The sequence below is a fragment of the Microcebus murinus genome, chromosome 10 (assembly GCF_040939455.1).
Source record: "Microcebus murinus isolate Inina chromosome 10, M.murinus_Inina_mat1.0, whole genome shotgun sequence".
In the NCBI taxonomy this organism is placed as follows: Eukaryota; Metazoa; Chordata; class Mammalia; order Primates; family Cheirogaleidae; genus Microcebus; species Microcebus murinus.
The window spans coordinates 447,234-474,388 of NC_134113.1; the positions used below are offsets into that span (position 1 = coordinate 447,234).

Consider the following 27,155-nt stretch of genomic DNA (forward strand, 5'->3'; position numbering starts at 1 on the left):
TGCCACAGCACTCTAGCCTGGGCAACAGAGGGAGATTCTTGTCTCAAAAAAAAAAGGGCCAGGCCGGAGAGCCTGGGTGAGAATGGAGCCCAAATGCAGCCCCAGATGGCCTGTGCCTGATTGGCACGGAGGGGCCGGCTTCCGTGTCCAGGGGAGGGTCTCTAGGGGGTGTCTGCAGAGATGCCTCCATTTTGGGGTGTGGCCCCTGAAACACTGGCCGACACAGCTGGGGCTGAGGGGATGGCAGAGGTCCTGCCCCTGGCTACCCTCAGTCAGGACCCTTGGCTAAAACCTGCACAGGTGGGACATCCCCACAGTGGCTCGTCCTCCAGGCCGCTGGGGGCGGGGCGGGGTGGGGCGGGAGGACACTGGCGGGGTGGGCAGCTCTGCCTGGGGCAGCATCCAGGGCTGAGGGGTAGAAGCCACAGGGAGCCTCTTACCGAGGGCCTGGCGGCCAGTGCAGAAGCAGCAGAGTGGGTGGATAGGGACCTGCTGGCTCCATCCTGTCCCCCAGACGGCCCCCTTGCCTACCCAGGGTCAGGTCAGCTCTGAGCAGTGGAGCCTCTGTCCCGTGTCCTGGGCTGGGTCATGGCCTTACCGCCCTACACACACCCAGGCCAGGGGCAGGCAGTGAAGAGGGAGCAAGGGCGGCTGCAGGGTGTGTGTGGGGGTCACAGCCCTGGGAGGCTGGAGAGGGCTGTGGGCAGGCCTGGGATGGGGCCAGGGAGGGGCTTGGGCTGAGGACGTCTGGGGTGGATAGCTCTTCCTCCAGCTTCCTGCCTTCTATTTTTAAAGGTTCCCTTTTAGTCTGGAGTAGTGGCCTTCCCACATCTTTTGGTTTATTAAATTGCCTTTTTGTGACACAACACTTGTCTTTTCACTTCCTTTTTTGATAAAAGCTGGCAACCCAGGCTGGGCGCGGTGGTTCACGCCTGTAATCCTAGCACTCTGGGAGGCTGAGATGGGCAGATCGCTCAAGGTAGGGAGTTCAAAAGCAGCCTAAGCAAGAGTGAGACGCCATCTCTATAAAAAATAGAGATTAATTGGCCAACTAAAAAAAAATATATAGAAAAAATTAGCTGGGCTTGGTGGCGTGTACCAGTAGTCCCAGCTACTCGGGAGGCTGAGGCAGGAGGATCACTTGAGCCCAGGAGTTTGAGGTTGCTGTGAGCTAGGCTGACACCACGGCACTTTAGCCTGGACAACATAGTGAGACTCTGTTTCTGGCAACCCTGTCAGACCCTGGTCTGCATGGGGTGGGGTGTTGTGGTTCAGGGCCCAAGGGGGAAGGATGGGGCTGGAAGAGGCCCCGCTGCTTAGAGCTGGGGTAAGGCAGACTCAGGAAAGAACCAAGGAGTGACTCTGAGCAGTTCCTTAATGGGTTCATCTGTCTGGCTGGGGGAGTCCTTGACCACTGGGGGCAGGTCCCCAGGGCAGGGGGCAGGAGGAAGCAGACACATCTGCAAGGAGGGGGCAAGTCTGGGTGGGAAGGCAGGTCCCCAGGGAGGGACTGTCCCTGCGTGTGGGTGAGGGCAAGGGTTTGGGGTACAGCCCCAAGTCCTCCCTCAGAACCAGGGCATGGGGGCTGGGAGGCCAGAAGTGGGGCCAGCTCAAGCCCAGGAACTGGAACCCCAGGGGTGGTGGTTCCTCAGAGGTGCTGCTGAGGGTCCAGGAGGCCCCAGACTTACTGGAGACCACGGATGTGTCCTGAGGGTGTTGCCAGGTGCCCTCTTTCTCCAGGAGGTTGGGGGTGCTGAGACTTGTGGAAAAGGGTCAAGGGCCAGCACCCACCAAAAATGGCAGAGGTGTGGCCGGCTTGTCCGTAGCCTGGCGGTGAGGCTCCGGTGCCCCACGCATCCCGGAGAGAACCCGGGGACCCTGGAGGACCGTCCTGCGGCCTGCGGGAGCTCCGAGCCCCCTCCCGCCCGGGCGCTCCTGGGGTGGTGCCCAAGCCGAGGGGCATCTGTGGGCGCAGCGGCTCCGGGACAGCGGCGGGGTGGGCAGGACGCTGCCTGGCGGGAACCCGGGTCTGAACCGGAGCCGAAACTACCGGCGACGCGGCGCGCGCAGGCGGCCGCTGGGCCTGGGGAGGTTGGGGGCGCGGGGAGCCCCGGCCCTCCCCTCCCGCGTCCTCCCCGCCCTCCGCTCCCCCTCTCCCCTGTCGGGGGCGGGGCCGGCAGCTCCCGCGCGCTCCGGCCCCTCCTTGGCCACACAAAGGCCGGTCTCCATGGCAGCAGCGCGGGCCGGAGCCCAGCGCCGAGCGCGGCCCGGCGCCATCGAGCCTCGGCGGCGGACTCGCAGGTACGGAGCTCGGGGACGGGGCCTGCGGGGGCGTCGCGCCGGTGGGGGCTTCGCCGTCGGCGCCGCCCCGCCCCGGCCGCCGCGCCCGGGCTTGGGGACCTTGGGGACCTGCGGCGGCTGCCGCCAGGAGGGCTCCGCGGGCCTGGGCCGCCGTCTGCCTGCGCGTCCGGGTGGGCCGGGCCGGGCCGCTGCAGCCCCACGCTCCTCCGGGCCCGGCGAGGCCTGCGGCGCGCGGCCAGGGAGATGGCCCGGCCGGGCTGGGGCCCCGCGTCCCGCTGGAGTCGCGTGGGATCCCTCCTGGTTCCGGACCCACCCTCTCCGCCCAAGTTCCCCACCTCTTAAGCCCCCCGAGACCCGCGCATCAAAGGGACATCGTCCCTCAAGTGCAAGAGCTCGGGGCCACCAGCCCCAGGCTGAGCCAGCACAGACGCCGGCTGGCCTGGCCCGGGCTTTCCCCAGGGGGCTGGACGCTGTCAGGCCTTGGCAGTCCCCAGGTCCCCTGGGGCAGTGTTCGGGGAGGTGGAGACCAGCACCCAGGACGTGGCGAAACCTCATGCCCTGGGCCTGCCCCTCGGTAGGGTCTCTGCAATCCCAGGCATGGGTCATTGGTGGGTTACCTGGGTGGACACCCCGAGACCCAGGAAGTCTTACAACTGAGGGGCGAGGGGTGGGGAGGTGATTGGTGCTTGGGCCTTGCCTCTCACCTGCTGGCGGGCCTCCTCCTGCAAGTAGCTGTGCTCTCCTGGCACTCTGTGGCCAGGCTACTTGGTGGAATTTGGGGGTCCTGCCTCCCCTATCTGGGGGTCTCAGCTCCAGAGCCCTGGAGCTTCCCTCCACGTCACTAGACTGCTCTTTCCAGCTCCTTGAAAAAGGAAGAAAGGCCTGTGCCCACCATGGCCCGTGGCAGAGATCAGGACTGGGGGTGTGTGAGGCTGGGCCCCAAACCCAGTCCAACCTCCTGGGGCCTGGAGAGCTCTCTGGGCCCTCACCTGCCCAAGGAGCTCCCTCTCGAGTGTCTAACTTCGGGTCCTGTGCCTTGAAGCACAGCAAGTCTGTGTGGCTTTAAAACCCAGCCTCCTTGGCATCAGGCAGGAGAGTGCAGCTGCCCGGAGTGGGGGCTCCCGGCCTGACCCCAGCCCAGATGTTGCCCTGGCAGGAAGGAGCAACCGGAGAGCTGGACCGTGGGGGGGAGGAGCTCTCCCTCCCCTGCCAGAGGTGAGGCTCCCTCCCAGGGTAGGATCAGCACAGAAACTCCCAAAGAAGAAGGAGCTGCAGGCGGCCCCCTGCCCCCCCCCCCATATGAGGAGCTGGGGGAGGCCTGAGATCTGGCCAGGGGTTCCTTGCCCCAGTAAAGGAGGGAAGTGACTGAGAAAAACAAGGGTTTGGAATGCGAGTCCCCCCTCCCCCACGGGCTGCCTGCCAAGAAGGAATTATTTTGGATTATCCAGCCGCATCCAGCCACCCCCCAAAGGGGGAGAGGGATCCACTTCCGGGGCCATGAGTTGAGAGCCCCAGGAGGGAGGGACAGGCAAGTCTGGGCAGCTCCACCACCTCCTGCAGCGGCTGCTCAGACCGGTTGGGGGCAGGGCGGGGTGGGAGGGGATGTGTCACCTTTGGGTTGGCCCTGGCAGGCCCTGCCCAGCCTGGAGTGGGTCCACGGGACAGGAAGAGCTCTGGACCCAGCCAGGGGACCCCCTGTACTCCTAGAAGCCCCACAGCACAGCCTCCAGGCCTCTGAGGCCACCCTCCAGACCCAAGTTCAGGGATACACCTTGGGCAGGTCACCTACCCCGTACACCACCTGCCGAGCGAGGAGAGCTGAGGCTGGGGTGAGGGGGAGCGTGGGTCAGGCTGACTGGGGGGTATCTCTAAGGCTGAGCCCAGCTGGCTCACTGACTGATAGACATGCCCTCAACCTGGATGTGGCACCTGTCAGCCCGTCCATCTCACAGCTGGGGAGACTGAGGCCAGAGACGGGTCCCTGTGGAGAGCCTTCTGGGACGCTGTCGGGTCAGCCCCCAAGTCCTGGCCTGCGCGTGCCTGAGGCCATGTGCCCAGTGGCCTGCATGGGGACCGTGCTGGGGAGGCCGAGCTGGCAGCTGGGGCCCAAGTGCAGGGAGCCCAGGGGCCTGGCCCCAGCCCAGGCCAGTGGAGCAGAAGGGATTGGATTGGAAGGCGCCGGGGTGGGCTGGCGGCCTGGGGAGGGGTCCATATGGCACATGCCCTGTCCCCCGCCTCATTCCCGAGTTCCGGGGCCGGAGCTGATGATCCCCCTGGGGTGTTGGGTGCAGGGAGGGGGATGCACTGGCCAGGAGAGGCTGTGGCTTCCGTCACCCCCCACCCCCATGCTGTCCCTGAGCTAGGCAGACTGCTCCGCGTTGCCAGGCGCTCAGCCACGGAAGCTGTCTCCCCAGGAGCAAGAGTGCAGTTCCTCTAGCTTCAGCCAGGCCTCCGCCTTGGCCTCGAGGGCGTGGGCAGGAGTAGGCCTCCTATACCCAGACCCTGCCCTGGACACGGGTATGGGACGAGGTGGTGAGCTGAGCAGGCCTGGAGCCCAGCCCTGGCCTGCGAGGGTCCAGCCTTGACCACCCTTCTGCAAGGTGGATGCAGGTTCACCGGAGGGTCCTCTCCCCTGGGGGAGTGGGGCTGTGGGTGGGGTAGGGCCGGTCTCTGCCTAATTACAGGCTGGGAAGGGTGAGTCAGTGGCTGTGGTTGGCCAGGGGGTGCTGGGGGCCTGGGGGCCCCTGGCTGCCCTCCTCATTCCCAGCTACACATGGTTCCTCTCCTTTCTTCCTTTCCTTGGTTTCACATCCTCTGGCACAGGCTACTGCGAGCACCCCATCCCCTTCCTGCTGACCAGCCACAGCCGCCCCAACCCCAAGCCAGGACCCCTGGGCACGGCGGCCCTCTCGGCCTTGCTGCCTTACCCCGGTCAGGGCGAGCGTTTGAAGGGACCGGCTGGGCGATGGGGACTCAGGCCCCAGATGGAGCCAGGGTGGTCGGGGACGGCAGAGCAAGCTGCTGGGGGGGGGTTACCCTCAGGTCAGCCCCACCCCATGGCCACGTCTGTGTCATGGGAGGAGCCTAGGGCTGCTCAGGGCCAGGAGCTGGGGTTCTGTTGCCCCTCTCTTTGGCCCCACCTCTGTGGCTCAAGGACACCCCGTCCCCCGCCACCCCCTGGAATGGCTGAGGTCACACCTGAGCTGCTTGGTGTCCCTGTTTGATTTGCCAGGTGAGTGAGGGCCTCGCCCTGGGCCAGGAACAGGAACGCCTTCCCTTTTTTTTTTTTTTCTTTTTTTTGAGACAAGAGTCTCACTCTGTTGCCTGGGCTAGAGTGCCGTGGCATCAGCCTAGCTCACAGCAACCTCAGACTCCTGGGCTCCAGTGATCCTTCTGCCTCAGCCTCCCGAGTAGCTGGGACTACAGGCACGCGCCACCATGCCCGGCTAACTTTTTTCTATGTATATATATTAGTTGGCCAATTCATTTCTTTCTATTTTTAGTAGAGACGGGGGTCTCGCTTTTGCTCAGGCTGGTCTCAAACTCCTGACCTTGAGCGATCCTCCCGCCTCCGGCTCCCAGAGTGCTAGGATTACAGGCGTGAGCCACCGCGCCCGGCCTGCACACCTTCTCTTTCTCAGACCCCTGAGGTCTCCTGGCCTCTGAAACCCGGCAGTTCCCCATTCTGGTGCCAGCCGAGTCCAGGCACGGGCCTGCGGCAGGGAGAGGGAGGCTGCGTGGGTGCAGCCTCAGTTCCGACCGCAGACCTGCCAACAGCCCAGCAGCCCGTCCTGGGGCGCTGACGTCAGGGTGCAGGGATCGGGCCCTGGGGTGGGGCTCCCGCCCCACAGCTGGGCACAGCTGGCCACAGTCCCCATGTGGGGCTCTGGGTGGAGAAACACGGGGTCCAGCTCAGATGTCTGCGCTGCCCCAGCTGGGCCCCTCCTCAGCAAAAGCAAGAAAGAGGAAAAGGGCTTGATGTCCCCCGTGGTGGTGGAGGCCAGCTGTGTCAACACGGGCCCCTGAGGGGCCAGGCAGGTGTCTGCGCCTGTGGCTGGGACAGTTCCGGCCGCCTGCTGGCCCCTTGCAGGGCTGGGGCTCTTCCCAGGTGCCCACCTGCTGGGGCCAGACCAGGCATCTATGGGCTGGTGACTGGGGGTCCTCCCAGGTGCTGAGGGAGGGGCTGGAGGCCGGTGGGGGCTCCTTTTCCAGGCAGCTTTGGGGGCTTCTCAGAGGAAGTGCCACTGCCCTGCCCGGTCCTCAGCTGGGTGCCGAAGGCTGAGGCAGTTTCCAGGGGGCTGTCCCTGGGGCAGCACAGGTGGCCCTGGTGAGAGGGCGCTCCATGGCTGGCACTGTGTCCACCTGGGCCCTGGCTTTGAATCTAGGTGAGTGCTGGGGGTCTGAGGATAGCCCCAAAGCAGGAGCGTGGCCCGTCAGGGGCCTGGCACAAGAGGCAGGGGCTTCGGCGTGGCAGATGGTGGGGAAGTTGGGGTGACCTCAGCCTTGCAGGGCCTCTCCTAGCCACAGGGGGGGCTTGCGGACAAATGGGAGGTGGGGGCTCTGTGGGTCCTCACCACCCCCAGGTGTGTTTGGAGCTGGGCCAGCTCTGGAGCCAAGGCCCAGGGCTCTCTGGGGAGGATGGTGGCTGCTCCCAGGGAGGGGGGGAGGAGGGAGCCCAGCTGGGCCCCCCACCCGGCCTCACCCGCCTGACACCAGGGCCACCCCTCTCCCGCCCAGGGAGTGGGAGAAGCTATTTTGAGTTGAGCTGAGCTGGGCAAGCTGCCGGGAAAGGGGCAGGTGGTAGGAGGGAGGGGCTACAGCAGGACCTGCCCTCCTCCTAGCTCAGAGCTGCTCCCCCAGGTTGGCCAGAGCAATTGGAGGGGCTCGCCCCCCCCCCTTGGCATTAGACCTGATTTGGAGACTGCCCCAGGGACCCAGAAAAGGATTTCTGGGTGGGGGGGGAGGGGGAGACAGGGAGACCCAGGCAGACCTGCCCCACCCCCAGGCCCAGCAGTGCTCCTTGGAGGTCTCCCCAGTTCTAGACGTGGAGGCTCCAGTGGCCCCTGGCGAGACTCTGGTGTATTTGTCCTTGCCGGCAGCTCCTCCGAGAACTGAGCCAGGCCTCCAGGAGGGAGCTGGGGCGCTGCCAGGCGCCCCCTACGCAACCCCACCGCTGCCGGGCATCACCTCCCACTCATTGCCCTGCTTGCTCTGGGCATTTCCTCACTGGGAAATCCGGTCCCTCTGCCCACTGCCTCCTCCAGCCTGCACTCCAGGCCTGCCCAGGCCCCTCGGAGCACAGCTCGTCCCTCCTGTCCCATGTCACGCACATGGGCATCCTGGGGTGACCCCAGTCCTGGAGTCTGAGGTCTTTCCTCAGGCTTTTTTATTTTTGAGACAGAGTCTCACTCTGTTGCCCAGGCTAGAGTGCCGTGGCGTCAGCCTAGCTCACAGCAACCTCCAACTCCTGGGCTCGAGCGATCCTTCTGCCTCAGCCTCCCGAGTAGCTGGGACTATAGGCATGTGCCACCATTCCCGGCTGATTTTTTCTATATATTTTTAGCTGTCCAATTAATTTCTTTCCATTTTTAGTAGAGACGGGGGTCTCACTCTTGCTCAGGCTGGTCTCGAACTCCTGAGCTCAAACGATCCTCCCGCCTCGGCCTCTCTGAGGTTTACAGGCGCGAGCCTCCGCGCCCGGTCTCCCTCGGGCTCTTTGTCTTGGGGACAGACTCTGGGTCTGGGGCGAGACCCCAGTTGGCAGGACTGTCCCATCAGCACCACGACGTGTGTGCCTGCACACGTATGGTCACGTGTGTGAGCGGTGTCTGGCACGCAGGCTTGGCGCAGTGCCCCGAGCTAATTGTGGGGTTCAGCTGTGATGGGGGAGGCGGGGCCGGGGTGACCGCCGAGGCGCTGACGGGCTGACACAAGCTGACGGCGAGATTACAGGCCTTGCTCACTCCTCACTCGCTGGGGCCCTCACCACCCGCCCCCGTGCCCACCCCCGGCGGTGGAAAAGGGGCTCTGGGCGGGCGTTGGTCCCGGGCCAGCTGCAGCCACCATGATGCTCTGGCTGCCCTGGCCAGCAGCCGCCAGGACCCGGTCCCCGACCCGCAGCTGTGGGGGGTGAGCTGGAGAAGGGGGAGGTGTGTGTGGGCAGCTCAGGGTTGGGCTGCGGGCAGGGCTGGAGGCAGACATCAGCACGGGGGGGGGTGCTTGTTGCTGGAAAGGCTTAGGGTTGGAGTCTGACCCCCCAATCCCACCCCCCATAGCCCCTCTGTGACCGGACAGCTGTCCCAGTGCTCTCCTCGTCCCGGTGAGCTGGTGGCCCCTGGCAGTGGTGACAGACGGCCCCATTTCTTTGTGCCCTGAATGCCTGGCAGTGCCCACTGTTCCTCAGCCAGCCTGTCCAGTGGGGGGCTCCTGACCTGAGGGACTGCCGTGGAGGGAGGGGCAGGGTGAGGCTGAAGTGGGGAGGCCGGGGAGGGGGACGCAGCCACGTCCAGGCAGGACGAGTGGCGGCTGGGGCCCAGAAAGGGGCTGTTGGGAGGACAGAGGTGGTTCCGAAGGCCCAGTGCTTGTGGGGAGGGTGCTCCAGATTTCTGTCCGAGGGCCCTGGAGGCCCCGTGCCCTGGATGTGCCAGGTGTGCTGTGTCCCCAGGGAAGGCTGAGGAGGGCCATGAAATTGGGGGACACCGTGATGGGAGGGCAGCTCGATGGCTGGCATCGTGGGGGCCCCCCGTTGTAGGGTACCCCATATGTGTGGAGGCGAAGTGGGCACAGAGGAGAGACTGGGGCAGACACCCTTCCTCTGCCAGGTGAGCTCACGGGGTGCCTGAGGGCCGGGGCTAGAGGCAGAGAGGCCCTGGGTGCCAGGTGACCTCAGGCACAGGGCTGAGAGGCTGCCTGTGTGCAGCTGGGGAAAGGCCACCACAGGGAGGCAGGTGCGGGTATGGCTGACCCAGCCCAGGGCAGGTGATAAGGAGCACTCTACGTCATGCTACGCAAACGCCCTGGGCTTCTTGAGGCACACCCAGGATCCTCGCTGGACTGGTGACCTCATCACTGCCAACAGCCAGGGGGTGACTTTCCCTGCTGGGACCCAGAGTCCAGACTGCAGGGAAGGTGGACCCAAAAGGAGGAGCCAGCCTCAGGAGCCCGGGCTAGCGGGGAAGGGGCTGGTGACAGCGTCTACCTGGGAGGTGTCCTTGTCCCGGAGTCCTGGGGGAGCTCTGGGGCTGACGCAAGGCCCAGGCTAGGAAGTCAGGCTGTTCCTGGAGACCCGCCCTGCCCCACCCTTGTTCCTAAGTCAGCTTGTGCGGACAGAGTTCAGCCTTCGTCTGGGGTGAGTCTGGCCTCCACTCTGGGCCGGGGGGTCATGCGTGATGGGCAGCCAGGTTGTCGGGAGGAACCCTGGGACCCCCCCAGGCAGGGGCGAAGCGCTCACCTTTCCCTTTCCTTGGCCGGGAGGACTCAGGTAATGGCCTGGCGAGCACTCCGCCCTGCCTGACGCCAGGTGAGCACTTCCAGGGGAAGTCTCCCTGGGCCCACGTGACCGTCGCCACCGCCGTCATTGTTACTCCGAGTCAGGATCCCACCCGCCTACCCGGCGCGTCCCGGGGTCCCCCGGCCGGCCCGGTGAAGCTGGTCCGTGGAGCCAGAGCCCGCGTGCTCCCGTCCTGGTGCGCGGGGCACAGGGGCCGACAGGTGGGGCGGGCGCCAGGAGTCACCGGGAGGGCGCGGGCGGGTGGCCGCCGGGCTCAGGCGCGCGAGTGGCAGCGAGCAGCGCCCCCGGCCCAGCGCCCCGGGCTCCCCAAGGAGCTGCCGCCGCCGCGTCCTCGCCCCCCGCCCCGCGCCTTCCTCCCTCGCCGTTCCCAGGTAACCGTCCTGCGCTCCCCAGGGAGTCTGGCGGCGCCGCCGCCTGGGGAGGGGGCGCTGCCGGGGAGGAAGGGGGCCTGGGCCGTCCTCACCGGAGGGGGTGCCAGGCCTGGCGCAGGTCGGCCTCAGGCTCCGAGTCCCACCCAGTAGATGCCCCTCCCGGCCTGCGAGCTCCAGGAGCTGAACTCTGACCCGAGACACCAAGCAGCGGGTGGGGGTGGGGCTGGGTGCGGGAGGCCCCTCGCGTCCGCCCTCCCGGGGGCTGTAGTCCTCCTCCGAGGGGCGCGCCCGGGGCGGGGGCTTCGGGCGGGCGGAGGCCGCCCCCACCCGCGCCGAGGCGTCTCGCGCTTGTTTTGAAAACAGCGGAGGCTGGAGGCTGGGTTTCGCGCTGCGCTGCCGATTTGTTTCTTCCGAGTGGTTTCAGGCTCGGCTAATTGCAGATTTGCGCGCTGGGCGGCGCGAGCAGAGGCCCCACCCCCGGCGCCCGGTGGGTCGGGGGTCTCGCGCTGCTCCGGAGCCCCCACCCATGCGGGGGGCAAGCCCCTCTCAGAAGCCCCTTGAGCTGCCCTAGGGTGGCGTCGCCCCCACTTTGTCAGAGGTGTCCTTCCCCCACACACACACCATGGGGGTCTCTAGTGCAGGGCCTGTCTCCCTCCCAGGGTTTTTTTTTTTTGAGACAGAGTCTCACTATGTTACCAGGGCTAGAGTGCTCACAGCAACCTCAAACTCCTGGGCTCAAGCGATCCTCCTGCATCAGCCTCCCGAGTATCTGGGACTACAGGCACGCGCCACCATGCCTGGCTTAGTTTTTTCTATATATTTTTAGTTGTCCAATTAACTTCTTCCTATTCTTAGTAGAGATGGGGTCTCACTCTTGCTCAGGCTGGTCTCTAACTACTGACCTCATGCCATCCTCCCACCTCAGCCTCCCAGAGTGCTAGGAATACAGGTGGGAGCCACTGCGCCCAGCCCCAGGCCCTCCCTGGCTTTTTACCTGTAGAGGGGGTGTGCCAAGTGCTAGGACGCTCCCCTCACTGAGGCAGGGGGGAGGGCTGTACCTATGCCCTCCCCCGCCTGTCCCCACCTGGACCTTAGCCTGGGATTGAATTGTCCCTTCCTCTGTGTCTGCCAGTGCCTGGGTGGCCTTCTTGGTCCCTGCCCCTGCCTGACTGCCTCTGCTCCCCCAGTCCCAGCCCTGCCTGGTGCCCCCCCAGCCCACAGCCTGCTGGCCTGGCCTGGCCTGGCACAGCCCCCAGACTGAGACCTTCCTGCCCCTGGGCCTGTCTGCTTTGCGATGATTTGATTTTAGCATTCAGAAATTGCTCAATCCGTGTGTGCTTGAAAATGCTGAAAAGAACCCCCACCTTTGCCCCACACCCCAGAAACCTCCGCCAGTGGGGCTGAGACCTGGGGAGGGTGAGGGGTGCTCAGACCAGGGCCGACAGCTCCCAGCCTTTGGCCTAGACCTTCCCCTGCAGACGCCTGTGCACCTTTTCCTGGTGGGGTGGGGGTGGGCAGAGCACGCCAGCCTGTGCTAGGGGCCTGGCCGCCGCTGGTTAAAAAAGGAACCTGAGGAGGGAACTCGGAGGGTAACCAGGAGGGTAACCAGGCGGAAAGGGCTCATAATGGATCTACTCAGTCTGGGGGGCGGGGGGCTGCGGCCCAGAGCCCTTTGGAACTTTGGTTGGGGGAGGAGACACTTCTGCTGTGTTGGAAGCTGGGGGGCTGGCACTCCCCCTCCCCGGTTCCCTAGTTGGAACAACTCGGGTTCCCTAGTGCACCCTCCCTCCCTGGTTCCCTAGTCTGTGACCCACCTGTGCCCACCTGGCCAGAGCCGGTGTTCAGGCCCTGCTCACAGAGGGCCGGTCAATGAAGACCACAGCCCTCAGAGGGTGAATGACAGTCCCTCCTGTGCAGGGTGCGGCAGGGTGTCTCAGGGTTCCGAAGAATAGTGGGAGTTTTGCAGGGGGCAGTACAGCAGGGACACGGCAGCATTCTGGTGCCAGCATTCCCTGAGTGCTTCTCTCTGCGGGCCCTGCCGCAGGGATTTGCACACACCCCCAGGCACACAGACCTCTAGGCCAGGGGTCCTTAAACTTTTTTAACAAGGGGCCAGTTCACTGTCCCCGAGACCGTTGGAGAGTGAGCACTGTGGGCCCGGGACAAGTCGGCTGCTAAGCAGGACAGGTAGCAGCAGCAAAAACACCTGGAGGGCCCGATGAATGTGCTAGGCAGCCCGCATGTGGCCCGCATGTGGCCGGCAGGGCCATAGTTTGAGGACGCCTGGTCTAGGCAGCGCACCTTTGAGGTGGACCGTTATTACTCCCAGGCTACACATGGGGAAACCGAGGCACGGAGCAGCTTTGTGGATAGCCCACGTCACCCAGCTAGAAAAGGGGACAGGGTGAGGGTGTGAACCCAGTTGTCCTGCTGCAGAGCTGGGCCTGCTTGCAGCTCTGGGTGTGTGACCACAGCAACCGGGGAGGAGGGGGGGCTGACCCATGACCTCAGGGGCCTGGAGAGGGACCTTTATCTGGAGGCGCTGGAAGGGACCCTCCTTTTGTGCAGGGAGAGGGTGTCCCTGGCTAGAGGCTGGCCTCCCTTGGCCTTGCCTGCAGCTGACCCCCACCCCCAACCTGGGTCAGGAGAGGGTGCCGGCTTGGGGGGGGTGCTGCAGGGAGATGTGTCAGGGCTGGGGGAGGCTGAGGGAGCAGGTGCAGAGGTTGCAGAGGCCGGGCGCTGACCCTTTGGGGTGGCAAAGGGGGCACCCTGAGCACCGTGGCACCCCCAGCGCAGGCCCCCCGCCCTCTGCAAGTGCAGGTGGGTCCTGATGCATCCTCCCTGTGGGCCCCAGGCGCCCTGTGGTTTGGCCGCTGAGTTTTCTTTCTTTCTTTCTTTTTTTATTTTTGAGACAGAGTCTCACCGTGTTGCCCAGGCTAGAGTGCCCTGGCGTCAGCCTCGCTCACAGCAACCTCCAACTCCTGGGCTCAAGCGATCCTCCTGCCTCAGCCTCCCGAGTTGCTGGGACCACAGGCATGCGCCACCATGCCCGGCTAATTTTTTTTCTATTTTTAGTTGTTTGGCTAATTCCTTTCTATTTATAGTAGAGACGGGGTCTGGCTCTTGCTCTTGCTCAAGCTGGTTTCGAATTCCTCTGAGCTCAAGCCATCCTCCCGCCTCGGCCTCCCAGAGTGTTAGGATGACGGGCGGGCGTGAGCCACCGCACCCGGCCATGGCCGCTGGGAGCACCAGCGGAGGAGCACCCTTTGCTCCTGTCACAAGGCCGCATTGCGACTCCCCCCTCCCAGTCCCCCCCCCAGTCCCTTGGCCAGGTCAACCCCTCCCTGCTCAGCACAGAAGCCTGTGCCTGTGTGTGGGTGTAGTGTGCGCCACCCTTCTCGCCTCACTCCTGCAGGTCTCCCTTGGGCTTAGCCCTGGGTCCAAGCCTGGGCCCTGCTGTCCTGCCGGGGGCAGGTGGGGAGCCTGCTGCACAGAGCACATGGAGGAGGGTCCTGGCAGGGTGGGGAGGGGAGGGACGGGCCTGGTGGGTCCTCTGGCCCCTGACCGAGCCGGGCTGGTCAGAGTGGGCTTGCCGTGGCCCTGCAGCAGAAGCCGGGTTCCATGGCTGAGCCTTGGTTGGGGTGGTCACGCCAGGCCGGAAAAGCTGAGTCCTGAGGCCATGTGGGGCCAGAGGAGTGGGCTGGGGAAGAGCCATTAGTGCTGTCGGGTGAGCTGCTTTGTGTTTCCACAAGTAAGACACATTTTTTTTTTTTATTAAAGTTACTGTGCTGGCCCAGCATGGTGTCTCACGCCTATAATCCTAGCACTCTGGGAGGCAGGGTGGGGGGGGTGGGGGGTGGGGGGGTGGGGGGGTTGGGGGTGGGGGGGTGGATCGCTCAAGGTCAGGAGTTCGAAACCAGCCTGAGCAAGAGAGAGAAAGAGACCCCCGTCTCTACTAAAAATAGAAAGAAATAAATTAATTGGCTAACTAAAAATGCATAGAAAAAATGAGCCAGGCATGGTGGCGCATGCCTGTAGTCCCAGCTACTCGGGAGGCTGAGGCAGGAGGATCGCTTGAGCCCAGGAGTCTGAGGTTGCTGTGAGCTAGGCTGACACCACGGCACTCTAGCCTGGGCAAGGTAGTGAGACTCAGTCTCCCCCCAAAAAAGAAAAAAAAGTTACTGTGCTATCCCGGGCCCCTCCTTCTTGCCCCCAAAGTCCACTATTTTCAACTTAGATTGAGGGCTTCAGGCCCTCGGTTAGGAAACCTGTTGGGCCATGATGCTGTGTCAACACAGGCCACCACCTGCACCGGCCTCGTGGTTCCCAGCGTCCTCAGTGGGTGCCGTGTGGCTGCCAAAGTTTCACTACTACAAACCACACGCCCGGAAGTGCCTGGGGTCTGTGCCTCCCTGTCTACAAGGGGTTTATCTAGGATGCCAGGGTACAGTTGCCAGTCGCAGTGTAACAGTGTGGCATGCTCCCTGGCTGTTCCTGAATGAATTCGTTTAGTCCTCAAAACCCCCTGGGGTAGCTCACCGTTACCGTCTCCCTTCCACAGATGGGGAATGAGGTACAGAGAAGTTAAGTAACTTGCCCAAGGGCACACGGCTAGTAAGTAGCGTTTCAGGGTCGTGGGTGTGCTTGCTTTTCAGAAGGCAAATTTTTATTTTATTCGGAGTGATATGGGTAACTAGTTCAAAAAGGCCGACAGGGGGATGGTCACGCTGGAGACTCAGACTTGTGGGGGGAGAGGGGGGAAAGGGCATTTATTGAAACCTTAAAATCTGTACCCCTATAATATGCTGAAATAAAAAAATATATATAATATATATATATATATATATGGCCGACAGTATGAGTAAACTTGGCCCTGAGGGGGGGGGAGGGGCGTGCTGGGCTTGGTGCTCTGGGAGGAGCGAGTGAGTGATTTGCCCCGGGCTAGGAGGTGTCTGGAGGTGTCTGAGGGAGGGAGGCCGGGTGGGGTCCTGTGGGCTCTTTCTCCCCCTCCCCTCCCCGCACAGTGAGGCGGAGCAGAGGGGACAGGTGGAGGCAGGCCAGGCTCCTGGTGTTGTGACCACTGTCTCTCCTTTGCCTCCTAGAGAATCTTGATGCCGGCCTGGAGCAGAAACTGACCTGGACCACTGGAGCCGCGGTGAGGGGGCCGTGCCCACCTGGGAAGGCGGTGGGTGGCTGGGCGGTGTAGACAGTGAGGCTGGGGGCCGTGTAGACACCACGCTGAGTGGTGTCCTGGAGGCCCTGTCCAGGCAGGCCGCAGCCCCTGCCGTGGCCGGTGGCAGATGGACGCAGAGGGGGTCGGGTGGAGAGCTCAGGATTCAGGGGTGCTGTGTGCACACGTCTGTGCCGACCCCCGGGCAGGCGAGTGTGGCCCCGGGCGGGTGGGGTGGGAGCCTCCTTGTCCGTGGGGCGCCATGGGGCCCCCCGTTTCTCTGAAACCAGGCTTTCTTTCGCTCAGGTGGAGCGTAGGTCAGCGTGTGGGCGCCGGGGCGCTGGGTTCTGGAACATCGCAGCTGGGAATTTTGGGGGGTGGTGTCCAGGCACTTCCTGGGCAGCAGGCCACAGTCGGTGTGGCTTCTTGAAAGTGCACCTCTGAGCTTCTGCCAGGAAGAAGGCTGCCTGGTGCCCGAGGAAATCCCCACAGCCCTGTGCAAAGAGGGGGTCCCAGCGCTGCTTCAAAACAGGAAGCTCCTGCTGCCCGCCTGCCCTCCTGTTCCAGGAACACCGGCAGCAGGAAGCTCAGCTGGCTGTGCCTGGCGCGTCCCGCGCCGCGGGCCTGAGCTTTGCTGCGGTCACGGGTCACCCTGTGCTGCTGGGCCTGGCCAGGCAGGTCACCCGAGGTGGCTGTGTCTGTCTTTGAGCAGCAGGGAGCTGCCCCCTGCAAGCGAGGTCCCACCCTCTGGCCTGCCACTCTGGAAGGCCTGGGCTCTGCAGGGGCCTGGAGCCCTGTGTGGTATCTGGGCTGGTGTGGTTTTCCTTGGTGGCACTCGTGGTATTTATTGAGCACTTAGGGTGTACCAGCCCCCCCGGGGGGGGGGCTGGCCCTGGACCAGGACAGAGATGGGCTCCTGCCCAGGGGCCTCAGCCAGGTGGCTGTGTCCCAGGAAAGGTTGACCAGAGGGGGCGGAGGGCGTTCTCCGTGCAGGCCCCGTGGGTCAGGAGGGAGAGGGCTGGGGGCAGTGCAGTGGCCGGCAGGGCCCAGAGCCAGAGCTTTTCCTGACAGGAGGCGCCCAGGGTTCCCCTGATGGAGCTCCGGTGTGGGCAGGCCAGCTGCCCTGCAGGACAAGACAGGACGGCAGGCGGGAGGGTGCGTGGCTCCACCCCGCTCTGGCTGGGCCCCCGCCCCCGCTCCTGCTCCGCCCGGTACATTCCATTCATTCCCTGCTTGCGGTTGGGCGGAGCGGGGGCGGAACGGGAGTGGAGCCGGAGCCTACCCGACCCTGGTGAGCCTGGGCCTGGGTGTGGGCTGAGGCCCTGCTGGGCGGACTTGGGGGTTGGGGGCCTGCAGGGGGCAGCCGAGGCCCAGGACCCTCTCATCCCCAGGAGGGCCTGCCTGCCGTAGTGGCCACCGAAGTGGGTGTGGGGAGTGATCTGGCCCCTCCTAGGTCGCCGGGCTTGGGGCAGAGTCTTGGAGTGGCTGGGCCCTCCACTCTCCTCTGGACGGGCAGCTGAGCCAGAGGGAGGACCCTGGGTTGGGTGGGAGCCTCCTCCCTGAGATCTGCCCCAGGGTCCTGAGGGGCTTGTGAAATCTTCCTGCCTCTGACTAAGGCCACTGTCTTCTCCCCAGTCTGCTCACCACCCCCACCCCCCACCCCCCACCCCCCGTCTTGGTGAGGCTCCTCCCTCCCTCCCTGCCCTGCCTTGAGCCACCTTCACCTGTGCCTGGCACTGGCGGCCTCTGCCCCACCGAGCTGCCAGGGCCCTCCCTGTCCCTCTTGGTGGTCATCTCTCTCACCAGCTGCTGGCCGGTGGGCATGGTGGGGGTCCCCAGGGGCTGGGCAGGAACTGAGCACTGCCACCCACATGCTGGGTGGGGGTTCTGTGCAGAGGCGGGAGCTGCCTGGCTGAGGGCACCTTCCCCACCGGGAGCCGGAGGCCAGCCCAGCCCCGTTGTCTCACATGGCAACCCTGGGTGGGAGGGTTTTGTCCGTCAGTTGCTTTAACTGTGCTTCCTCCAGAGGTCTGAGGAAGCCTGTAGACAGTCGGGACAGAGGGATGCAGGTTGGGAGTGGAGAGCGGCCACAGCCTGGTGGGGGGCATCCCAGGGGCCTGAGCAAAGAAGGAAGCGGGTCTGGCCTGGCGCGGTGGCTCACGCCTATAATCCCAGCACTCTGGGAGGCCGAGGCGGGTGGATGGTTTGAGCTCAGGAGTTCGAGACCATCCTGAACAAGAGTGAGACCCCGTCTCTACCAAAAAAACAGAAAGAAATTACTTGGACAGCTGAAAATATACAGGAAAAATTAGCCGGGCATGGGGGCGCATGCCTGTAGTCCCAGCTACTCGGGAGGGTGAGGTAAGAGGATCGCTTGAGCCCAGGAGTTTGAGGTTGCTGTGAGCCAGGCTGAAGCCACGGGGCTGTAGCCAGGGCAACAAAGTGAGACTCTGTCTCAAAAAAAAAGGAACCTGTCTCTTTAAAAATGATAATAATAATAATAAATAGAAATACAAATACTAAAACAAAAAAGAAAAGAAGGAAGTGGGTTTGATGGGAGGCTTGCAGGGTCCATGAGAAAAAGCCACCCTATTTGTATAAACACAGCCTCGCCAACGCTGGGGCCCCAGGGACACACCCTGCTTGGCTCCAGAGCAGGACAGACAGCTCCCCCCACCCCACCCGCCCAGGAGGCGGAAGTGCAGTGGTCAGAGGCTGTGCCACCCCTGCTGCAGGTCAGAATCCCGGCCACCGACCCGACCCGGCAGCGTGGCCCCGGGCAGGTGACTTCCCTTCTCAGTCCCGCAGTCTCTTCTGCTGAGGAACAGGCCAATAGCAGCAGCTCCACCGGCCGTTGCAGGAGGCCCAAAGGAGAAAGTCCATCAAAAGCACCCGGGTCAGAGCCTGGCCCAAGGCCTGCTCCGTGGAGACACGGCCGTCCCTGGGTGCACTCGGGAGGGACTGTCACTGGAGGGTTGCTGACTGGCTTCTGACGTTTTTGCCTCGTAGCCTGTTCTTTGTGTGCTTAAGATTATTAAATAGGCCGGGCGCGGTGGCTCACGCCTGTCATCCTAGCACTCTGGGAGGCCGAGGCGGGCGGATTGCTCGAGGTCAGGAGTTCGAAACCAGCCTGAGCAAGAGCGAGACCCCCCACCTCTACTATAAATAGAAGGAAATTAATTGGCCAACTAATAGAAGGATCGCTTGAGCCCAGGAGTTTGAGGTTGCTGTGAGCTAGGCTGATGCCATGGCACTCACTCTAGCCTGGGCAACAAAGCGAGGCTCTGTCTCAAAAAAAAAGATAATAGGCAGTGGGAGAGATTGGTTTTCCAGGGGATAAGAGCGCATGCAGGGAGGTGATGTTCAAAGTGTCCTTAGGGGGTGTAGCAGCCGCCACTCTGGGGCTCAGGGCAGGGCCCTGCATGGGGAGTTGGGGAGCTGGCAGCAGCCGGCCCCACCTGGCAGGTGCCGTGGCACCCCCAGACAGTCACAGGTGCGCCCAGCTAACGTTACGGCGAATCCAGGAAAGGGCAGCTGTGGTGGGGACTGCTGCAGGGGACTCTGGCTGGGACAGAGCAGGGTCCCCAGAGGAGAGGTACACGGGCCCTGGGGGGGCCTGGAGGCAGAGCGGCCCTGCCCACCGCTTGCTCCTGAGTCTCCCGTGATCCTGGTGCCCTGTAGTCGGGGAGGGAGGGCCACACGGGTTCTGGGTCCACTTTTTGTTTGTTTGTTTTGAGAGAGTCTCACTCTCTTGCCTGGACTAGAGTGCCGTGGTATCAGCCTAGCTCACAGCAACCTCAAACTCCTGGGCTCAAGCGATCCTCCTCCCTCAGCCTCCTGAGTAGCTGGGACTACAGGCATGTGCTACCATGCCTGGCTAATTTCTTCTATTTTTAGTTTCTTTGGCTAATTTTTTTCTATTTATAGTAGAGACAGGGTCTTGCTCTTGCTCAGGCTGGTCTCGAACTCCTGAGCTTCAAGCACTCCTCCCGCCTCGGCCTCCCAGAGTGCTAGGATGACAGGCATGAGCCACTGCGCCTGGCCCTGGGTCCACTTTTGGGGGCCTCAGATCTTCCTGCAGTTGGGGGCCCTTAGCATGGCGCCACCCCGCCTAACCGGTCTGCCCTCATCCACACGGGCACAGGCCCCTAAGGAGCGTGCGTCCCTGCAGGCTGCTCGCTGTGTTAGACGCACGCACAGACGTGGTCTGGCCCAGCCCACGGGCAGCCTCCCTCCTAGAGGCCTGGCGGGTCCAGAGCTGCCCACAGGGTCTTGCCTGTCCGTCCACACATCCCAGGCTCTGTGCTGGGAGGGCAAGTGAGGGGGGTGGGTGGACGCTGCTGGCTCCTGCTGGTTCTCCCAGGGGAAGGGGGTCTGGCGGGGAGGTGGGGCCAGGCTGCTGTCAGAGCGGCTGTGGCGGCCGGTGCCCACAGTGTGCGCACTTGCTGGGCTGGGCTGCCCCTCGCTCCCAGCTGTGCGTCTCTGGTCTCCTCTGCTTCTCTTCGTTCCACGAGTGGTCAGCCTGGGCCTGTGCACTTCGGCCAGCGCCTCCCTGACCACCTAGAGCTTCTTGGGGTCACCAGGTTGGGGACACATGTGCAAGCACCCGGGAGACTTCCTGGAGGTGTGGCTTCGCTGCCCTGGGGGCTTTGGGAACCCGGAGCTGGAGGTCAGGGCGCCCGTTCCCCGGGAGGTCCTGTGCTGGGCAGGGGCTGTGGGTTGGCCCCAGTCGTAGGTTAGACTACAGGGTGAACTTTTCCTTTTTGTTTTTGTTTTGAGACAGAGTCTCACTCTGTCACTTGGGCTAGAGCAACCTCAAACTCTGAGCTCAAGCAGTCCTCCTGCCTCAGCCTCCCAGGTAGCTGGGACTACAGTCAAGCGCCACCATGCCCAGCTAATTTTTTCTATTTTTAGTTGTCCAGCTAATTTCTTCCTATTTTTAGTAGACACGGGGTCTCGCACTTGCTCAGGCTGGTCTCAAACTCCTGAGTTCAAGCGATCCTCCCGGCCTCGGCCTCCCAGGTAGCTGGGGCTACAGGCATGCCTGCCACCGTGCCCGGCTAATTTTTTCTATTTTTAGTTGTCTGGCTAATTTCTTCCTATTTTTAGTAGAGACAGGGGTCTTGCTCTTGCTGCTCAGGCTGGTCTCGAACTCCTGACCTTGAGCAATCCGCCTGGCCTCAGCCTCCCAGAGTGCTAGGATGACAGGCGTGAGCCACTGCGCCCGTTCCCCCCGGGTGAACCTGAGAAAAGGGCTGGGAAATGGTTTCCTTCAAGATCTCTGGGGAGGAGAAGGCCGGAAGGGACTGGGCACTGGGCTCCCCAGTCGGTGGGGTGCCCCCCACGCTCTCTGGCCTGTGTTCCCGTCATTCCTGGACGGGGGCCGGGCGGGTGGCTGCAGGGGACGGAAGGCCCTCTGGGCCGGCCGCCCCTGACCCTCCTCTCTCCCCACAGGCTGCCGGGGGCCATGGCACTGCTGCTCTGGGCCCTCACCCTCCTGGGCCTGGCGGGTGTGGGTTCGGGCCTGCGGCCCCGCAAGCTGGAGTCCTTCCGCAGCGAGACGGAGCTGAACCACCTGGTGGTGGATGGGGCCTCGGGCGTGGTGTACCTGGGCGCGGTGAACGCGCTGTACCAGCTGAGCGCCGACCTGCAGCTGGAGCAGCGGGCGGCCACGGGCCCGGCCCCGGACAACAAGAAGTGCACGCCGCCCATCGAGGCCAGCCAGTGCCACGAGGCCATGCTGACCGACAACGTCAACCAGCTGCTGCTGCTCGACCCGCCCCGGAGGCGCCTGGTGGAGTGCGGCAGCCTCTTCAAGGGCATCTGCGCCCTGCGCTCCCTGAGCAACATCTCCACGCGCCTCTTCTACGAGGACGGCAGCGGCGAGAAGTCGTTCGTGGCCAGCAATGACGAGGGCGTGGCCACGGTGGGGCTGGTGAGCTCCACGGGCCCCGGCGGCGAGCGCGTGCTGTTTGTGGGCAAGGGCAACGGCCCCCACGACAACGGCGTCATCGTGAGCACCCGCCTGCTGGACCGCGCCGACGGCCGGGAGGCCTTCGAGGCCTACACGGACCACGCCACCTACAAGGCCGGCTACCTGTCCACCAACACGCAGCAGTTCGTGGCGGCCTTCGAGGATGGCCCGTACGTGTTCTTCGTCTTCAACCAGCAGGACAAGCACCCGGCGCAGAACCGCACGTTGCTGGCACGCATGTGCAAGCAGGACCCCTACTACTACTCCTACCTGGAGATGGACCTGCAGTGCCGAGACCCCGGCGACGCCCAGGCCCCCGCCTTCGGCCTCTGCCTGGCGGCCTCCGTGGCCGCGCCCGGTGCGGGCAGGGTGCTCTACGCCGCGTTCAGCAGGGACGGCCGCGGCGGCGGGGGCCCCGGCTCGGGCCTCTGCCTCTTCCCCCTGGAGGAGGTCCACGCCAAGATGGAGGCCAACCGCAACGCCTGCTACACGGGCACCCGGGAGGCGGCCCGGGACACCTTCTACAAGCCCTTCCACGGCGAGATCCAGTGCGGCGGCCACGTGCTGGTGCGTGTCCCATGCGTGTCCTCAGTGCTGCTTGCACGGACTGAGATGATAAGTGCCTGGGTGTGCGTGTCCCCACCTGGTTGGAGGTGCGTGTGTGCCGTGTGGCTGGGGACTGGGACCATAGCGCCTGCGTCTGCATGTCCCGCCTGGTTGGAGGTGCGTGTGTGCCGTGTGGCTGGGGACTGGGACCACAGTGCCTGGGTCTGCATGTCCCGCCTGATTGGAGGTGCGTGTGTGCCGTGTGGCTGGGGACTGGGACCATAGCGCCTGCGTCTGCATGTCCCGCCTGATTGGAGGTGCGTGTGTGCCGTGTGGCTGGGGACTGGGACCATAGCGCCTGCGTCTGCATGTCCCGCCTGGTTGCAGGTGCGTGTGTGCCGTGTGGCTAGGGACTGGGACCATAGCGCCTGGGTCTGCGTGTCCCGCCTGATTGGAGGTGCGTGTGTGCCGCGTGGCTGGGGACTGGGACCACAGTGCCTGGGTGTGCATGTCCCGCCTGGTTGGAGGTGCGTGTGTGCCGTGTGGCTGGGGACTGGGACCACAGTGCCTGGGTGTGCGTGTCCCCACCTGGTTGGAGGTGCGTGTGTGCCGCGTGGCTGGGGACTGGGACCACAGTGCCTGGGTGTGCGTGTCCCCACCTGGTTGGAGGTGCGTGTGTGCCGTGTGGCTGGGGACTGGGACCACAGCGCCTGGGTCTGCGTGTCCCGCCTGGTTGGAGGTGCGTGTGTGCCGCGTGGCTGGGGACTGGGACCACAGTGCCTGGGTCTGCGTGTCCCGCCTGATTGGAGGTGCGTGTGTGCCGCGTGGCTGGGGACTGGGACCATAGCGCCAGGGTCTGCGTGTCCCGCCTGATTGGAGGTGCGTGTGTGCCGCGTGGCTGGGGACTGGGACCACAGTGCCTGGGTCTGCGTGTCCCGCCTGATTGGAGGTGCGTGTGTGCCGTGTGGCTGGGGACTGGGACCACAGCGCCTGGGTTTGTGTGTCCCGCCTGGTTGCAGGTGCGTGTGTGCCTCGTGGCTGGGGACTGGGACCATAGCGCCTGCGTCTGCATGTCCCGCCTGGTTGGAGGTGCGTGTGTGCCGTGTGGCTGGGGACTGGGACCACAGTGCCTGGGTCTGCGTGTCCCGCCTGGTTGCAGGTGCGTGTGTGCCGTGTGGCTGGGGACTGGGACCACAGCGCCTGGGTCTGCATGTCCCGCCTGATTGGAGGTGCGTGTGTGCCGTGTGGCTGGGGACTGGGACCACAGTGCCTGGGTCTGCGTGTCCCGCCTGGTTGGAGGTGCGTGTGTGCCGTGTGGCTGGGGACTGGGACCACAGCGCCTGGGTCTGCATGTCCCGCCTGATTGGAGGTGCGTGTGTGCCGTGTGGCTGGGGACTGGGACCACAGTGCCTGGGTCTGCATGTCCCGCCTGGTTGGAGGTGCGTGTGTGCCGTGTGGCTGAGGTTTGGGCCAGCGTAAGCCTTGCATGTGTGTGTGCTGTGTCCCATGTCCCGTGGGCCCTGTTCAGTGGCGTGTGCTGCAGGACAGCGCACAGCTGGGGTCCCTGGTAGGGAGGGGCTCTGGGCAGGGCCTGCCTGCCGCTGACGTGTGGTCTGCAGGGCGCCAGCCAGAGCTTCCCGTGTGGCTCGGAGCACCTGCCCTACCCGCTGGGCAGCCGGGACGGACTCACGGCCACGGCCGTGCTGCAGCGTGGGGGCCTGAACCTGACGGCCGTGACGGTGACTGCGGAGAACGGCCACACCATTGCTTTCCTGGGCACCTCCGACGGCCGAATCCTCAAGGTGAGGGCAGGGCCGGGAGCTCCGACAGGTCCGTGTGTGCCGGAGGCCCCTGTGCTCACGCTCCCGCCCCCACCCGCAGGTGTACCTGGCGCCGGACGGCACGTCCTCGGAGTACGGCTCCATCCTTGTGGAGATCAACAAGAGGATCAAGCAGGACCTGGTGCTGTCCGGAGACCTGGCCAGCCTGTACGCCATGACCCAGGACAAGGCAAGCCAGACACTGCCAGGACAGCACCCTCGGGGCAGGGCGGCGGCCACCGTGACCCAGGCATCGACCCGCCTGGAGGGGTGGGGGAGGGTGGGGGCTTGCGGAGCCCAGGCCGGGCTGCTCTCCTTGGGCTGCACGGGGCCCACCCAGTCACCTGGCGGTTCCTGGGCAGTGTTTTTTATTTTGAAGAGTTTTGGGGGGTTTTTTTGTTTTTTTTTTTTGGAGACAGAGCCTGACTTTGTAGCCCAGGCTAGAGTGCCGTGGCGTCATCCTAGCTCACAGCAACCTCCAACTCCTAGGCTCCAGCGATCCTCCTGCCTCAGCCTCCCGAGTAGCTAGGACTACAGGCATGCGCCACCATGCCTGGCTAATTTTTTCTATCTATTTTTAGTTGGCCAATTAATTTCTTTCTATTTTTAGTAGAGGCGGGGGTCTCGCTCTTGCTCAGGGCTGGTTTTGAACTCCTGACCTCAAGCAATCCTCCCAGCTCGGCCTCCCAGAGTGCTGGGATGACAGGCAGGAGCCACCACGCCTGGCCAATTGGGCAGTGGTTGCAATCCTGTCTCTGCAACTTTGTGTCTATCTGGTGGGTCCTGTGCCTTGCCATGCCTCTCTGTGGCCCTGCTGCTGCCCTGTCCCGGTGGCAGGGAACTACGTGGCCTCTGCAGCCCCCAAGCTCGTTGTGGGGATTGGCACAGGGGCCCCTCAGGCCGGTCCTTGCAGCCCCCACACGTCCAAGCACCCTCGGAGGGTGCCAGGGCCTGAGCAGGTTCCATGGCCAGGACCCCAGGCCTCCCTGGGAGCCCCGTCTGCCTCCCACGCCAGGCATAGCCACCAGGCCACGGCCACACGTGGAGCCCAGCCTGCGTCCGCTGCCTAGAACAGACCGGCTCACGGCCCTGCTCCCCCAGGTGTTCCGGGCCCCGGTGCAGGAGTGTCTGAGCTACCCAACCTGCGAGCAGTGCCGCGACTCCCAGGACCCCTACTGTGGCTGGTGTGTCGTCGAGGGACGGTGAGCGCCGGCTGTGGACTCTGGGGGACATGGCATGGGCCCCAGGGAGCGAGACGCCGTCCCGGGCCTGGGGCAGGGGCTCCCAGGGCTGAGGCTGCTGCTGCCTTCTGTCCCCGCAGATGCACCAGGAGGGCTGAGTGCCCGCGGGCGGAGGAGCCCAGCCACTGGCTGTGGAGCCGCAACAGGTCCTGCGTGGTGGTCACCGGCGCCGAGCCGCAGAACATGAGCCGGCGCGCCCAGGGGGAGGTGCGTGGGGCAGGGAGGGGGCGCCGGGCCCGTGACCCTGTGACCTGGGTGGGTGGGGGTGACCCCTCGGGGGCCTGTTTTGGGTGAAATGGAGGCGGGTTCTAGAGGCTTCTCTGAGGCATCGGCTTGACCCACGCAGGGGCCTCTCTCTGGAGAGCAGGAGGGACAAGGTGCCGGGGCCTGCTGGGGGGAGGGGGACCCAGATGTGAGCTCGCGGACCCCTCCAGGTGCAGCTGGCCGTCAGCCCACTCCCCGCCCTGGGTGAGGACGACGCGCTCCTGTGCCTCTTTGGCGACTCGGCGCCGCACGCCGCACGCGTGGAGGGGGACGCCGTGGTCTGCAACTCGCCGAGCAGCATCCCTGGCACGCCGCCGGGCCAGGGTAGGCGCCTCCTGCCTCCCCCTGCCTCCTCACCCCTGCCCGGCAGCGCCGTCTGGGCGGGGGCCCATCACCCTTCTCAGTCCTTAGCTGCCAGGGTCCCCTGGCGTGGGCCAGAGCAGGCACCTGCCTGTGTCCCCTGAGCGTTGGGGGCAGCGGGGCCAGGCGGTGACGTGGGCAGGGACCTGGCAGGCCCTCCCGCCAGACTGCCAGGAGCCGCCGGGGGAAGGCAAGCCAGCCCCGGGAGCCGACACCGGAGCCCAGATCAGATAGCGGGTGGCAGGCCCGGCCGACACCGCGGGGTGGGGGTGCCAGCAGGGCCCCGGGGAAGATCGAGGATCTCCACACTCAGCCCCAAGCCCCGGGACGGGCTTGCCCACGGCCTCTGAGGGGGCGAGAAGCCCCCTGACACCGGGGCCCATCTCCGTCCGGGCACCCCGTCCCCTGCCCTCCCCCCACACACACGTGCCCTCTGCCCTCCGCAGATCACGTGTCCGTGAGCATCCAGCTCCGCTTCAGGCGTGGCGACATCTTCCTCACCTCCCACGAGTACCCCTTCTACGACTGCCGGGAGGCCATGAGCCTGGTGGAGAACCTGCCGTGAGTCTCGCCCGCCTCCCCGCCCCCAACCCGGCCCGGCCCGGCCCCTCACCGCCCTCTCCTGCAGGTGCATCTCCTGCGCCAGCAACCGCTGGACCTGCCAGTGGGACCTGCGCTACCATGAGTGCCGCGAGGCCTCGCCCAACCCCGAGGACGGCATCGTCCGCGCCCACACGGTGACCAGCCAGGGGCCCTGGGGGCGGGGGGCTGGCCGCTTGGCTGTGGCCACGCAGGCCTGACCCCCCCCCCCCGCTCTCCCCCAGGAGGACAGCTGCCCCCAGTTCCTGAACCCCAGCCCTGTGGTCATCCCCATGAACCATGAGACGGAGGTGACCTTCCAGGGCAGGAACCTGGAAACGGTGAAGGTGGGCCCGGCAGGAGGGGGTGTTCGGGGCATGTTGGGGGGCAGCGGCAGGGAAGGAGGCCCTTGAGGGGGGTCGGCAGGGCGGCCAGTGCATTCGGGGTGCCCCGGGGCACCTGCACAGGGACGGCCAGGGTCTTCTGCAGACGCAGGTGCGTCGGGCTCTTGGGTGGTCATTAGGGATGGGGACACCCAAGGGGGCCCGGGCAGAGGCCGGAATGCCAAGGCCCTGAGGGCACTGCCTGGCCAGAGTGCCCTGACCGGACCGTCCACAGGGCTCCTCCCTGCACGCGGGCAGCGACCTGCTCAAGTTCGAGGAGCCAGTGCGCATGCAGGAGTCGGGGACCTTTGTCTTCCGGACCCCAAAGGTACGGCGGCGGGGCGGGCGTGCCAGGCTCTGGACCCCAGGGCCGCAGTGGGGGGAGGGGCGTTGCCTCCGTATGCTTTAGGGAAAGGGCAGAGGGGCCACCTGGGACTGGCGCCTGGCCAGAGCCCGCCCTGCTGAGGACCAGGGTGGCCTCGAGACGCTCGCCGCCCTCTGCCCCGGGGGCCAGAGCACCGGTCCCTCTGCGTCCTCCACCACCAGGCACCCCTGGCAGTGTGTGTGCGTTTGGCTCTGTGGCTCTCAGGCTACAGCCGCGTGAGGGCCTCCCCTGCAGCCCCTCGGCCAGCTGAG

The 27,155-nt window shown here is 64.9% G+C and overlaps 1 protein-coding gene across 3 annotated transcripts in view; it reads left to right on the top strand.

The window, feature by feature from the left end:
• The first annotated feature begins 2,183 nt into the window (after positions 1-2,183).
• PLXNB2 (plexin B2) overlaps positions 2,184-27,155 on the top strand; it is a 34,169-nt gene continuing 9,197 nt past the window's right edge. Inside the window, exons 1-12 of one of the 3 annotated variants that reach the window (XM_020287835.2) lie at positions 2,184-2,301; positions 15,285-15,337; positions 20,807-21,893; positions 23,492-23,674; positions 23,754-23,882; positions 24,794-24,894; positions 25,014-25,140; positions 25,368-25,521; positions 26,004-26,118; positions 26,186-26,294; positions 26,382-26,483; positions 26,755-26,847. In XM_020287835.2, the coding sequence (XP_020143424.1) occupies positions 20,820-21,893; positions 23,492-23,674; positions 23,754-23,882; positions 24,794-24,894; positions 25,014-25,140; positions 25,368-25,521; positions 26,004-26,118; positions 26,186-26,294; positions 26,382-26,483; positions 26,755-26,847 (2,187 nt within the window). In that variant the 5' untranslated portion in view covers positions 2,184-2,301; positions 15,285-15,337; positions 20,807-20,819. Of the gene's footprint in view, positions 2,302-14,742; positions 14,797-15,284; positions 15,338-16,563; positions 16,644-20,806; positions 21,894-23,491; positions 23,675-23,753; positions 23,883-24,793; positions 24,895-25,013; positions 25,141-25,367; positions 25,522-26,003; positions 26,119-26,185; positions 26,295-26,381; positions 26,484-26,754; positions 26,848-27,155 lie in introns of those variants that run through there. The other 2 variants (XM_076006886.1, XM_012789544.3) reach the window with 2 other exon arrangements.